This window comes from Protopterus annectens, chromosome 7.part0 (assembly GCF_019279795.1).
Source record: "Protopterus annectens isolate FY-2018-M chromosome 7.part0, PAN1.0, whole genome shotgun sequence".
NCBI classification, from domain to species: Eukaryota; Metazoa; Chordata; order Ceratodontiformes; family Protopteridae; genus Protopterus; species Protopterus annectens.
Window position 1 is genome coordinate 1209874343 of NC_056739.1, and position 15470 is coordinate 1209889812.

The 15470-nt window shown below is 42.0% G+C and overlaps 1 protein-coding gene across 1 annotated transcript in view; it reads left to right on the forward strand.

Annotated features, from left to right (window-relative positions):
• ZNF592 (zinc finger protein 592) overlaps positions 1–15470 on the forward strand; it is a 1193995-nt gene that overhangs the window by 231772 nt on the left and 946753 nt on the right. Inside the window, exon 3 of the mRNA XM_044077837.1 lies at positions 13897–14073. Coding sequence (XP_043933772.1) covers positions 13897–14073 — 177 coding nt within the window. The remainder of the gene's footprint in view (positions 1–13896; positions 14074–15470) is intronic.

A 15470-nucleotide genomic window follows, 5' to 3' on the forward strand; every position in this document is an offset into this window, starting at 1 on the left:
TGTGTTTTAGAAAACTTGACCTTACTCCACTTTGAACCGGCAGCTACTGCACACCTCAAAATTTTGACTGGAAAACTGTGCTACTGGTAGCTATTGCATCTTCTGAGAACATTCCTGAGCTCTAGGCTTTAGTGTGCAGAAAGTTCTCTTTTTCTTTCCTATAGAGACAGTGACCCTGAGAACTAATGCATATTTCATGTCAAAGGTACTAACTGAGAGAGAGAGAGCCATAGTAGTAGTAGTGGATCTGGTTATCCAGTTGTGACTTAGCTGCATTAATGTAGTCTTCTTGTCCCAAACAACAACCTCGGTCCTGGTCAGCCATTCACACAATTCCTTAAGATATTATTAACATTCCTGAACTAACTGATAGAACGTGTAGATAAATCATTCATAACTGCCCTTTCAGAAGATCTTTCTGTCTCAGATGGTAAGGGGGTTGAAATTTAATTATGGAATTGGAAATTGACAGCATCCACTAATTCAGCATTATTGGTATTTTCATTGCTGTAACACAAGTTTTCATAAGTTCATAGGTATGTACAAAGCTAATGGCCCTGGAGTCTTTACAAGCCTAGCCCATAGAATTGCCCTGGCTTTGTGCCACCTGATGTTAGTTCTCAGTGCCTCTATCGAGTAGAGCCACTGGAGTGATCCCCGGGGTGAACTTTCTATTTCCCAACCACTCATCAAGATTTCTCTTGAAGAGGGCCAGTGAGGTGCTCTGTTTGACAGGTATGGGAAGTCTATTCTATAGTATGGGCAATCTCTGTGTTATGAACCTGTCCCTTCAGCATGTTCTGTTGATTGTGGTAATGAGGTTGAGATCTCTGGAGCGTGTGGTGCAGAGGGATTGGGATTTCTTTAGATGTAGAATCTCACAGAGCTGGGTCAGACATGGCTTTGTAGCAGAGATCGCTTCTTAGTAGGCGATGTGAGACGGAGAAAAGCAGTTTTTTTGAGTCTGTCCATGTAGGATGTGTTTAAGGCCTAGATCCTCTTTGTGAGGTACTTTTGTGGCCACTCCAGCTGTTGCAGGTGTCTAGTGAGGTACATGCCAAATGGAGCATTATACTTGACATACTATTTCCTACTGAATTTCTTTGTGTTTTTGATCCAAAGTGGCATGACAAGCTGGAATAAAGAGGAGATCTTAAGTAAATTTAGTTGGCATTGATTCAAAACCATTAAAGAAAAATACTACAGTGTTATGTGAATGTTTCATTTTTTAAGATAAAAATGGTGGATGGTGGATTACAGCAGACTTTTGGGGATCACTACACATTTTGGTAAGATGATTTTTTTATTGCTGGTTTTAAAGTAATTCATTTTTATAAATGGTGTTTAAATCAAAAGTTTAGTGAGTGCATTATTGTGAGTGCATTATTAGGTAAAAAAGGATATTTGATGAAACTAATTCTGTTTTCTTCCTGTTGCCTTAATGAAGTGTTGCGTACCTGCTCACATGGTGCTTTGTTTTCTTTTAGGTTTCTTAGCTGTTGTTATGCCATACACAAAAAAAGTTTGATTCCTTGCTGCAGTTGTAGTTAGATTTTTTTATTTATCTTGAGTTTAACTTAAGGTAGTGCACTAATCGCCATGGACCAGTTTCAGACACAGCCCCGATGAATGTAGTCACAAAACAGTACAAAAATAAGTAGCGTACAGTTTTACAAAGAATAAAAGTAAAGAAAGAGGTAATGTTTGCAATATATATGTACATGCTGAAAGTATACTTGCATATTATGTACAAACAAGATTTTAATAACTGCCCTCAGTTTGCAGGCATCAGTAAACTTCGTTAGCTATAGTGCCTTGATAACAACTTTCTTTTCCAAGTATATGCCCTGCCAAAGAGGAGAGTGCCAAGGACAGAACCCAGTGGACACCACTAGGGACATTTTTACTGCTAGAGTAAATTTCCCCGACCTTAATGTTATTGGTTGGGTCAGATAGCCAGGTAGGTGTCCAGCAAAAATGCGTATGGGTTAATGTTGATTTAGGAAAGTTTGTTAGTAATTCCAGCATGGGGGATAGTGTTGAAAGCCTTATCAAGGACCAGGTAGGCAGTGTGGACTGTCCTTTATCCATTGTCTTAGAAACACTGAAGACCTCAGCTAGGACGATCAGGCACAATCTGCTTTTTTATGAATTCTGACTTGTGTGTTTCCAAGAATACAAGGTTATCTTTGTTGTTTATTAAAATGACAAAACACTCCACAAGGTAAATGTCTCACTGCAGGTATAAAGTTCGATAAAGAAATCCAAATAGACCCAGGCAGCAGAGACAACCATGCAGCATCAAAAAACGCCAGAAATTCCTCACCCTAATGCCATATAAATGTTCCCTTACCCTATTTCTAAGCATTGTCATTTTGTGGACGATGTTTTTTTCATCTGGACTGGGGACATGGATGAATTGAGTACTTTTATCATGGATGGGAATAGTATGACTGATTATTTAAAGTTTACCATGGTATCCTCGCACAGTAGGATAGAATACCTGGATGTTTATGTTGAAAGGTTAGAGAATGGGCTCGTCAGTACAGGCGTGTACAGGAAAAAGTGCCACAGGAGCACCCTTCTACACAGGCATATAGTATGCATCCCCACTATACATTTAAGAATGTAGTTAAAGGGCAAGAGATGAAGGTTTCCCGACTGAATGCATCTGATATGGTATTCTGTTCTGAGTTGAGTGTTCTAAAAGAAAGATTCATGTCTAAAAGAAAGATTCATGTAGCGAGGATATAGTAATGAGGAGATTAATGAAGGGCTACATGAACTAGATTCACTTAGACAAGGGAGAGCTAGCCCATATTTTTCCAGTAGGATGGGACATGATGTAAGGGATGTTCCTGTGACTCACTCCTCTGAGGTTAGGATACCAATGTTCTTCACTACTGACAACCGGATGGTTCATGATGTAATTAGTAAGTATTGGGGGGGTATTAATTACTAATCCTGACATTAAGGATATTGTGGGTGTTGCACCGAAATTCAGGTTTAAAAACAAGCCCAATTTGAAGAGGATTCTCTGCCAACCTTCTCATAGGTATGATTCTGGACATAAGCAGTGTATGGGTGCACTTTCCCTGTGGACAGTGCAGTTTCTGTAGACCCTTAGACTCAAGTGGCAAGTTCGTGCACCCTGATACAGGGCAGAGCCATACTTTTACTGCTTTGGCAGATTGTACCACTTCACATGTGGTATATCTTGCGGTATGTGATACCGGTCGGTCTTTCTATGTTGGGAAGACTGACAGGATGCTTAGAAATAGGATAAGGGAACATTTATATGGCATTAGGGTGAGGTCTTCCACCAATGCTCTAGCCAAGCATGTAATGGCAGCAGGGGAAGATCATCATTTTAGATTTATGGTAATATTGTTATACCCCTTGCTAGGGAAGGAGACATAAGAAATTGTACTGAGGGGAGGGAAATGAAATGGATCTTAAGGCTTAGAGCGGATCGAGGTAGAGGCCTCTGAGAGAGCTTCTTTGAAACCCATCCTGAAGTCTAGGAGATTACATGTTACTGACTTTTTTGCCCCATGCATTGTATTAGAGTGATATGAAATTCCTGATAATTAAGAAGAATGTATGCTAGACGAGTTTATTATTTTACCTATTTACTTGACATGTCATGAAATGTTTTTTAAACATTTTGCATTAATACCTATATATATATATATATATATATATATATATATATATATATATATAAACAGTAAAAAACAAAGCAGGAGGTACCAGCCATGGCTATGTAGAATAACAGATTTATTAGTAAAAGGGGTGGGCGCTTTCGTGGCACCAGCCACTTCATCAGACATCTGATGAAGTGGCTGGTGCCATGAAAGCGCTCACCTCTTTTACTAATAAAGCTGTTATTCTACATAGCCGTGGCTGCTACCTCCTGCTTTGTTTTTTACTGTTCATTTCATTGTTGTTGGAGGTAACTCTTGCCAGCACCGTTTGGTTTTTACTGCGGATATATATATATATATATATATATATATATATACTTTTTATATATGTATATATTATTTTTTATAGATTTATGAAGTTGAAAGCTGCTTATTAATATTAATATATGCATTTTATTTATTCATCCTATGGTCATTTCTATATATGTATATTTGTTTGTATTTGTATAGTATAGCTGTATTTTTAATAGTGAATGTTGAGTGCTCTATTAGAGTGTTGTTGCTTTAATTCTATTAACTGGGTAATTGTTTGAATGTTCTGAATGATTGCCTTTTAGTGTATCAGAGAGAGCTGTTACAATATGGGGTTTCATTGATGGTCTGAGGAAGCTATAAGCGAAAGCGCTTACCAGTGTACACATTAAAAACTTTACTTATTTTACAACTGAATTTTTGGCATTTTTTGATGCTGCATGGTTGTCTCTGCTGCCTGGGTCTATTTGGATTTCTTTGTTGTTTATTAGTTTAGCTATAAGGTGTTCCATTGGCTTGCAGATAATACCAGTGAGACTAGACTTGTAATTTACAGGATGAGTAGAAAGTGGGACTTCCATGAAAGAGCACCATAACAGCTGATGTGAAGTTGTTAAATCTCGCCGTTTATTCTCACTGATGGGTTCGGAGCCAGTCCTCTGCTCTGACACGGCCGATAGCAAAGCTCAAGGTTTGCCAGTAGCTCGAGACCAAGCCCCTTATCACACAATGCACTGCTGGAATTACCTCAGATCTAGTTTGCCACGGCAAGAGAGATCTCGGTGATCCAGCTAGCTCGGACCATTTGTGAAAAAAAACAGCAAGTTTTATAAAAAAATGTTTCTTTTTTGTTTTTTTATAAGATAGCTGTGTGTTAGTGTTTCATAATTAGATAATAGAATCTATAGTTTTAGATAGTTAGTGCCCTGTTGGCTTAGTTGGCTTGTGTGGGCCTTTAGCCCTATTTAGATTTATTAATCTTTCTAATAGTCAGAGTTTTTTCTCTGTGGGCCTCTTTAGCCCTATATTTGTAATCTATACTTGTTATAGATAGTGCCCAGGTTGAGCTTAGTTGTTTTGTGGGTCTTACAAGTTAAGTAAGGACTTTACTTTCGTACTTTTGCAATTTACTGGTTTGGTTTTCCTTAACTATGTCGGATAACAAGGAAAAATCCCATCCTAAATCGGGATTCAAAAAATGCCCAGATTGTGGGCAGAAAATGTCCGTCACAGACAGACACATTCAGTGCGTCTACTGTCTGGGGGTTAAACACCTCCAAGACACTTACAGCATTTGCCATTCCTTTTCTTCCAAGAGTCCTCTTGGAGAGAAGGAGGAAGCTTATAGACAGGGGATTACTACAGCATTCCTTTTCTGAGGTGTTGAGTAGCCATGAGGACACTAGCACTTCCTCCAAATCCACAAAATCTACAGATCCTAAAATGGCAAAAAAAAACAAAAACGTCAGAGGGAGGGTCATCGGTTCCACAGACCTCGGAACTGAGTGTACCTTTGATTCGGAGCCAGCTCTCCGTATTGGAGCCGGTCTCTGAAGTTCCCTCTTCTCCTCTGCTCCAGTCAGCACCTTCGGTGCATTCAGCTAAGTCCTCAGTCAGCCTTTCAAATTTGGACATGGATCGGCTAGTGCAGAAGCTTTTACTGGAACCAGGACTTGCCAAATTGTTGTCGGCCCCGACCAGCTTGTCGATGCCGAAGATCACAGAACCAGATTTGTCTACTCCTCCTCCGAGCCATACTGGACTCTCTGAGCCGAAGGATACTGAAACGATGATTTGTCAAACCCTTGGAGCCGATACCCGCACCGGTGTTATCGGCTCCATCTACTCGGATGTCCTCAGTGCCGACCGAGGACTCTAGGAGCCGAAGCTCTCCCATCGGGTCCGGGGAGGCCCAGGGTTTCGGTACGGGAGGATCGGACAGTACTCTCAGATCCGTCCACTCCTCATCGGAGCCATGGTGCCTTCGATGATATGGGGAGAGTTTTGTCTCCAAAGACAACGTCCGCATCGGTTCAGCCTTCCCTCTCCCCTCAAGCTCCTGTGTTTGCTTCTTCGTCTACCGGTCCCCCTAAGCATAGAGACCCCTAGTCTCAAGTACCCCCACAGGGTGTCCCCTGCTCTTCTGAGACCTCCCCAGATCCCCCCACTGAGGAGGTGCCCAGGAAGAGACTGTGCAAGAGGAGGCACTTAGACTCCCCACAGGAGTCTTTGACATCTGACACGGACTTGGATGAGTCAGAAGGGTCCCCTCGATCCCCCTCTGAGGATATCTCCTTTGCAGAGATACTAGAGATCCTTAGTCAGAGGGGCGATTGGCAGTCCAAGACCCCTACTGAGGACGAGTCCGTGCTCTTGAAGGCTTTTGGGTCTCAACCTTCCACTTCTTGGGTGTCTCCGCCTTACGACGAGCTCATGGAACTGATCTCTCGTAAGGTGTGGGAGTCACCGGAGGCCATGGAACCTGTTCCCTCGTAAGCCCAATAAATTCATGTCTGCCCCAGTGGACAAGCCATTTTTGACAAACGGAGTTCTTGTTGATGCCATGGTGGTAGCTGCAGCCACCAAAAAGGAAGTGTCTGAGACATCCACATCTATCCATCCTCCTAACAGAGATTCTGGGGTCATGGATAGATATGGGAAACGCATGTTTAGTTCAGCGACTTTTTCTCTGCGATCACTGAACTACTTAACCCACTTTACGAGACTACAAAGAGATCTCCTGAAAGAGCTAGGAGATACTCTCCAAGGTACGGTAGCTGCAGGGGTGGCCGACAAAGTCAATGCCCAGCTCGCTACCCTAAACTCAGTGATAAACTTATCCATGTGTCTCATATCCTATGCAGCTGATGGTTTGAGTAGAGCCGCTAGTTCGGGCATTGCTCTTCGAAGACAAGCCTGGATGCGTCTTTGTTCCTTTGCAGAACCCTTTAAGTCTTCCTTTATCAGCACCCCATTCGATGGCTCATCACTGTTAAGTAAAGGAAACTTTAACGTGGTGTGAGCAGGAAGGCAAGACCTTATCTGCCGTTGGAGTCCATTTTTCTACCTGTACTTGGCCCTACCCAAGGGCCCTATGGGAGGGAAAATGTGGTTCCAAAAAGCACAGGGAGCCTTTCAGGACACGTGGAGAAACCCCCTCTATATGCAGAGGAGGGGGTTATAACGGAAGACGCCACCCCTGCGGTAGAGGGGGTCCACAGCAGCAGGGTTACAGGGGTCAGTTTTCCGGTCAACCCTACCAGTGCCCCTGAAAGGCGGCCCGACTGTTCGGCTCTGGAGGCAGTCGGGGGTCGCTTGTCTTTGTACCCAGAAGCCTGGCTAAACATAACAGATACATGGGTACAAAGCATCATTTCCAGAGGATATTTCATACCGTTCTCTTCCCCTCCCATTTCTGTAAAGAAAATCCCTGCTGTTCCACCCAATCTCAGGGAACAAGCAATCGTAGAGGTCCACAGATTGCTAGAAAAAAAAGTAATCCAACCAGTCCCAGCAGACCAAGTTGGATTCGGAACTTACTCAAGATTCTTTTTGGTACCAAAGAAAACCGGGGACTGGAGACCTATCTTGGACCTCAGCAGACTCAACCAGTTCGTAAAGAAAGAGAAGTTCTGAATGGTCACGCTTCAGTCCATTCTTCCCTTCCTAGGGAAAGGCGATTGGATGTGCTCCATAGAACTCAAGGACGTGTACTATCACATAAAGATGAACAGACGCTCCAGAGATCATCTGCGTTTCCGGCTGGGAGCCAATCATTACCAGTTTCGAGCCCTGCCCTTTGGTCTCACTACAGCCCCCAGAGTGTTCAACAAATGCATGGCAGTGGTCACAGCTCACCTGAGACATCTAGGATTCCAGGTGTTTCCATACCTAGACGATTGGCTCCTCACTGCTACCACCAGGCATCAATTGACTCAGGCAACACAATACACTCTGACACTCTGCCATCAATTAGGCATTACATTCAACTTCGAAAAGTTTGCCTTATCGCCATTGCAGCATACCGTTTTTATAGGAGCAGAGTTAGATACCTCAGCTACCACTCTGTCTTCCTATCGAAAGAGTCTCACTTCTCTGCCAACACGTCAGCTCACTGGTGTCAAAGAACAAAGCTACAGCAGCAGAGGTATTGAAGGTACTAGGTTTGATGGTGGCAGCAATCCTGGCTATACCACTCGCAAGGATGCATATGCAAATTCTTCAATGGCTCTTCTTTGCTCAGTGGTCATACCAGAAACTACCGATGCACCACATGATTCTCATCACGGATTCTTGCAAGAGAGACCTTCAGTGGTGGTTGATGTCTCTTCATGTCACAATCTGAAGACCCTTTGTTCTCCCCCCGCCAGTAGCCACTGTGACCACGGACGCTTCCCTGATAGGGTGGGGAGGCATTTTCAGGGAAAGACTTCCCAAGGCACATGGACAGATCAAGAATCACATCTGCACATCAATGTTCTAGAGTTGAAAGCGGTACTTCTGGCGTTGCAGTACTTTCAGGACTCTCTCCCTCTAGGAACTATTGCAGTTCAGATGGACAACATGTCAGTAGTCTGGTACTTGAACAAGCAAGGCGGAACCAAGTCTTACCCCCTTTGTCAAGAAGCCCTCAGGGTCTGGCAATAGACTGTGTCGTCCCAGCATTTTCTGTTAGCAACGCACATCCCGGGGAAATCCAAAGTGATAGCGGACAAGCTAAGCAGGGCGATATTGCTCCCTCACGAGTGGTGTCTCAAACAACAGGTTGTGGAATTGATTTTCCACAAATGGGGCCAGCCTTGCTGCGACCTCTTTGCCAGCCACATCAGTTCAAAACGCAGAAGCTACTTTGCCCTAATACCACCTCCCGGTCATCCCCCGAGAGATGCACTTTTACATGATTGGCCCCCGGGTCTCCTTTATGCATTTCCACCCTTCCCATTCATACCCAGGTTTTTACAGAAAGCAAAATCGCTGGGAAGGACTGTTATTCTCATAGCCCCCTACTGGCCTCGACGGATTTGCTTCCCATTTCTCCACCATCTTCTGTTGGAAGATCCATAGATCCTGGACACAGTTCTGGACCTTCTGACGCACCCGTCAGGGGACCTCCATCCTTCACGGCAGTCCCTGAAACTGACTGCTTGACTAATCCACTTCCCCTAATTGCCAGGCTTCATTCAATTTCAGAAGATACAAGACAAATTCTCTTGTCTTCTCACAAGCCATCTACCAGGACATTATATGGCAGTAAATGGAAAAGGTTCTCAGTTTGGGCCAACACGCAGAAAATTGACCCTTTCCGACCTCCGCTATCATCTTTTTTAGAATTCTTGACAGATTTTTAAGGAAGGGGTGGCAGCTGCTACAGTTAGTCCAGTTAGCTGCCATCTCAAATTTTCACCTTAGGTTTGGTGGCTCAAATGTTATGGGCCATAAATTATCTAAGACTTTTCTTAAAGGCGTTCTTCACATGAGACCTCCTATCAAAATTCCCTGTTCTCCCTGGAATTTAAACTTTATGCGGTCTCAAATTATTCTTCCCCCCCCTTTTAAACCAGGATCTTCTTGTGATCTCAAATATTTATCCTGGAAAACTATTTTTCTTGTGGCCATTACTTCTGCCCGCAGAGTGTCAGAACTTCAAGCATTATCTATCAGACTACCTTACATGATTTTCCATGCTGATAGAGTATCTCTCAGAACAAACCCCTCATTTTTACCTAAAGTCACTTCTGAATCAAATATCAATCAAGTCATTCAGCTGCCAGTCATTCTAGCAAATTGGAATACGTGCTGCACAAACTTGATGTACACAGACAGCTCAGATTTTATCTTGACAGAACTAAGGATATTAGAAAATCAGATCAACTTTTTGTATCCTTCTCAGAAGCCAGAAAAGGCAATCCAGTGGCTAAAACAACCATATCTAAATGGTTATCCGATTGTATATCCTTTGTTTATGAGAATGCGAGCATGCCATTAACACACAAACCTAAGGCTCATTCTACCAGAGCCATCTCTACGTCTTCTGCTTTTCAAGCTAAATTGCCCCTTGACAATATTTGCGCTGCAGCCACTTGGTCTAAGCCTCATACCTTTATCACGCATTACAAAGTAGATGAGGCTTCAAGGGACAGGTCTTCATTTGGTTCCACGGTACTGCAGAACATACTTCCATGAGCCACCCAAGATTGAGGGTGCTAGGGATGCTACCCATCAGTGAGAATAAACGGCGAGATTTAACAACTTTATTAAAGAAGTTATGTACTTACCATAACGTTCCATGTGAGTTTTTTATCTCGCCTTTATTCTCACGTCCCTCCCTCCTTCCACCTCCTGGCTGACTGTTGACTTAGAGGCTAGTACCATCCTGGTTATTCAGTATTTCTTCCTCCCCTTCGGGAAGTGTTCTTGGTAGAAATAAATAAAAGGGTATATATATATATATATATATATATATATATATATATATATATATATATATATATATATATAAATATACTGTTATTCGCAGCAAACAAGATCTGAGGTAATTCCAGCAGTGCATTGTGGGATAAGGGGCTTGGTCTCGAGCTACTGGCAAAACTTGAGCTTTGCTATCGGCCGTGTCTGAGCCAAGGATCGACTCCGAACCCATCAGTGAGAATAAAGGCGAGATAAACAACTCACATAGAACGTTATGGTAAGTACATAACTTCTTTTTCTACACACCACAGGATGTAATCAGTGGATATAATGGGGTTGTAGAGTTGATGGAGGATTATATTACTTGGATTTCTCAGCAGATATCCAGGGATACTTTCAGAAAATGTGTAAGTGGTACTTTTAGTTTTGGAAACTGCTGAAAAGATTTAGTCCAGACTGATTATGAGATGGGAGATGTGAAGAGGAATGGTCCGGCAGCATGGTGGCTGGTAGAATAAAGTTGGAAGAGAAATTGTAATAGTATCAGTACTGTCCTTGAAGTTATTCGAGACCGTTACAGCATAGTAGGTTACTTCTGAGCATCCTGATCTAGCCGAAGAAGGCCTTTATGGTTGCATCTTTAATTGATTTTAGCCCTATGTTTGCAGGTGGTCTTGAATTTTCTAATGGTAAGCGTGGGTGTGCATACCAGTTTTAAGTCTTTTAAATATATTTTTTTATCATAATGTTTGATATGAGAATTCTAAATGTGCAGTTATGCTTGTGTCGGATGGGTATCGGTGCCTCAGTCATCTATCTAAGAAAGAGTAAAATTCAGAGGAGTCAGCAGGAACCTCCACTACAAACCTTGCTGGTAAGCTAGAACAGAACAGTTGAGATTCAGTAGGGTCAGTAAGTAGTAAGTGGTTTTGAAGTAATGATCAAATGTGAAAGAGTTATGGCAACCAGAGCATGTTTTAAGAGAAGGTCACAGTGAGATGATTAGAGTAGACTAATGTGGGGATAGCAAGTGACATGGTGCAGTTAAGGAAAACATTTGCGAGGACAATATTGAGAAGATTTATGCCTGTGGTAGGCACGGAGACAGTTTGGTCAGTTGTGCAGGTATTTACAAAGTCCAGAAACTTCTAGGTATTTTTGTTGTTAGTATGTTTGCTGATTTAGTTGGTCACCCATAAGGAAAGTATTTGCTTTGATTAATTTTTCTAGCAGGTTACAGTGTTCTGTATGCTGTGAATGCAGCATAGATGGGATTTTGAATTGGTTGTAATGTCAGGACATCAGACAGTTCCATATGTGTATTGTATGGAATCTGGCAAAAGATGAGCTTACAAAGGTGCTACACCTTTTTATTTTATTTATTTTTTATTTATTTAACATTTGTTGACCGGGAATGTACGACTAGGTTCCACAGATCCTGTTTTCAGCGGAGGCCCGGGGAGAAATGCTCCAGAAATGCTTTTCATTTGCAGATGGATCTGAATGCATGATAGGTTGTACACCTTGAAAAAGAGGGATTACTGTTACTACAGTAAAACCAGGTTTCGGTAGTTACGCAAATTTGGATGTCTTCAAGGGTAAGATAGGCCTCAAGTTCAGACATTTCTTTTAGCTATTCAGCAGTGCTGTCTTGATGTTATCCAAAGTGTAATATGCTGTGTGTGAAATGTCCAGCAGGTGAACTCTGCTTAAAAAGGCAAGTCTGTTAATTATTGCCTTCCATGCAAACACACATTTGCAAACCCTACAATTGTTCTCACATGGGCAAGTAAAATGTCATAATCGTATGTGGGGAGTAGGTAACCAAATGACCCAGTAGCATCCCTAATTCTAGCACTGTCTAGGCATGTCTCACCCTGTCCTTTGCCAGTCTGATGAGTGTGGTATTTGTGTATCTTACTCACCAGGGATCAACATTTTTCTGGGATATGCTGCTGCATTATGGGACCTTTAGTGATAAAGGCTTGCAGCAGACGCAGTAAAAGCACGCATGAGTGGATGTGCAGCTGTGTTAGTATTATTGCTGTGTGATCTAGTAAGATGTGTAGGTTGGTTTGGCAAAATTTCTTTACTACCGCAGCATATGTAGGAGTGATGCTGTGGTAATGTAGTGTAACTTTGGTATTGGTTATTACTGACTGTTAGTGAGGGAGAGACTAAACACCAGTTTTTGCTCGTCTCACAAGTGGCATCTGTACTGAAAGAAGTGGGCTTGGGTATTCCATATTATCGCAACCAAATTAGGAACCCAGCATAATTCCTGATGTTATCATGAAATGAGTGTGTTGTAAAGTAAAAAGGGGTGTGTGAACTCCAAATCACTACTGTATCATCTTGTCTGTGAAACAGGAACAGCACTAGTTGTCAATTAAATTTGTCTTCCTGGGTACCGTCGTTTACCGCCACCACTTAATGGAAAATGAAGTGAACAGCACAGTAAAAAATGCAGCAGTTATTACATTAACAAGCACAGATTCTTCCACAGTCAAATGGAGTTAGGATTGTCTGTACTGTTACTCAGTACTAATGTAGGAAAACCGCTTACCACCAATATACAAATCATTGAAACACACAAAAGCAACACGTGGATTCTACCCTGTCTTGAGCTGAAGCCTGTTAGTCAGGTGTGCATTGCTGTAAGAAAAAAACAAAACAAAAAAAAAAAAACACACACTTTTAAAAGTAGACATCACTGCATGGAAGAAAAATAGCTTGCACGCCTTACTTCAGCCCTACATGTGCTCAGAGGAAAATAAAGCAGTTAAAAAAATGCACGTGTAGATAACCACATTAATCACAAGCCTGAATACCTGCTGTTACTGGCAAGCTGTTTCTGTATGCCTTAATTTCTAGTATTCAGTTACGGCGCTAAAGGACGCTGTCCGGAAGAAGGAATTTGGCCGTTATTCCTGTCCCTGTTGCAGAACCAATGTGATAGAAAAGTAATTTGGACTTTACACACCCCTTTCCAGTGCAGGATAAACTACTTTTGCTTTAACCTTAGGAATTAGGGTGACATCAAAATCTGGCTACGATAATACGCAAGTACTTTGGGCTGTATGTAAACATGGGGCAAAAATGGATTCTAGGAGGCTGGCTAAGGATGAGTCTAGGAGTCCATGATGACACGCAGTGTTTTTTCAGGTCATCAAATAGCACTGATAACTTCTGTTCCTGCATAGGCAAGGGGGAATGCTGTAGAAAATCCCACAAAACTAAGTGGGATTTGAACTTTTCTTGAGGGATGGAGATCTGTAGAAGTTCCTGAAAATATTGTAAATCTCACTAGAGAATGATATATGTGGAATTTGAAGTTGCTATTATGACTACATGCCTTCAGTCTAGAAGTAGCAACTTGTCATATAGTTAATAACCATGCATACCATCAGGCATTAGCAGTGGGATTATGTTGCCTGCCTGTTGTAGTCATTCATCTTGGCAATAATGAAATTACTTATGTATAAGGTAATGAACTTGCACATAGTTTTTCTATATTTTTGACTTCTAGGTGTGTACATTGTGGCTCAGTCTTTCTGACGTTGGGTTTGTTGAAAGTACATATTCAAGAAAAGCATTGTGAAGTTTTCCATAAATGCGCTTACTGTCCCATGGCTTTCAAGTCTTCAGAGAGCACTGCCACACACATCAGCACCCAGCATTCAACTTTAGAAAACAAAGCCTCTCAGTAAGTACTCTTATTTGTATTAAATGAGTTATACACCTGACAATTAAATTTACGCTTGCCGCTATAAAATACATCTAGGGAGAACCTGTCTACAACCTGCCTGAAATTGTTCTGACATATCAAATGCTGCTGCATAGAAATTAAGCATGAGGGTGCTTCTTTTATTATAGTCACATAGTGCTGTTGACCTTTTTATTGAAACACTTTGAGCTAATTTCACAACTTGCACAAGTCTGTCTTCACAGAGAGTAATTTATTGTACCTGACATTTTGTTTATCGTTTTTGGTTTGCTGAAACTGTTTTTTTTTTTTTTTAGCAATTAAACAGGAATTGCATTATTTTTTTTTTTCCTGTATTTAAAAAAAAAAAAAAAAAAAAAGCCTTTTTAGGTGAGCTTCAAGGTACTGGACACAGTCCTGGAAACAGTAGTAGTAGTGGGAGAAGGTTAATTGCTGACATTTTCTAAGTGTATGAGCGCAATTAGCTATCCCAGTTGTTTGCTGGTTGATTCTGTCTATCCAACCGTCCATCCTCAACCCCTTTTCCCATTTTGCACATGGGGTCGGGGTGTTACTTCTGCAGTGGCAATTATCTCGAGCCAAGGTTTACACCACTCACTCACACGCACACACTCACCTGCGGCCAATTTAGTGTCCAGTCCACCTACTGCATGTCTTTGGAATGTGGAAGGAATCCGGAGCACCCGTAGGAAACCCACGCGACCTCAAGGAGGACATACAGACTCTCCACAAAAGGCACTCCAGCCGTGAATTGAACCAGAGATGTTGGTTCTTTTGTTTTCTAAATTGGTATTTACAGTGTGATCTTGCACTGAACCACACTCAGCGGTGCTGCTGTAGTTTGTAACTGAGTAGTGAGGGCTTTTTCATTTCCATAAATCGGTACTTGGAAACAGTCTGTCTCTCTGATTGATGGTTGCTTGATTCAGCTCACAGAAGCATTAGCTTGTTTGTGCTCATCTTCCCTAAGCTGCTGTGATAGGGTTCTGGCTGCTCTTTTAGTGTCAATGTATTGTAAGTTGCTCTGTTGGATCCCTTTTACCATCCAGATAGTATTCTTGCAACCCTTCTCCCATTAACCTCTGAGCTATGTGTTGCATGGTAGATACCACTGATACCGTTCTGTTCTACTTTTGCAAGGGATGGTGTGCGTCTGAAGTGTTTCTGTATACTGACAGAAGCTTTTGCAGCCACTACAGTGTCTTTTTAGACACGTGTGTGTCACATATGTACCTCATGTCTTGCACATAGGATGTATGTCTGACTTATGGCGCATGGAAGGTGTAAAGGACTTGGTAAGCTGGTCAGACATTCGATTGTCCTCTGCATCATATCCCAAGAGTAAAGAATACTGCAACAGTGAGAGGTAGGATTTC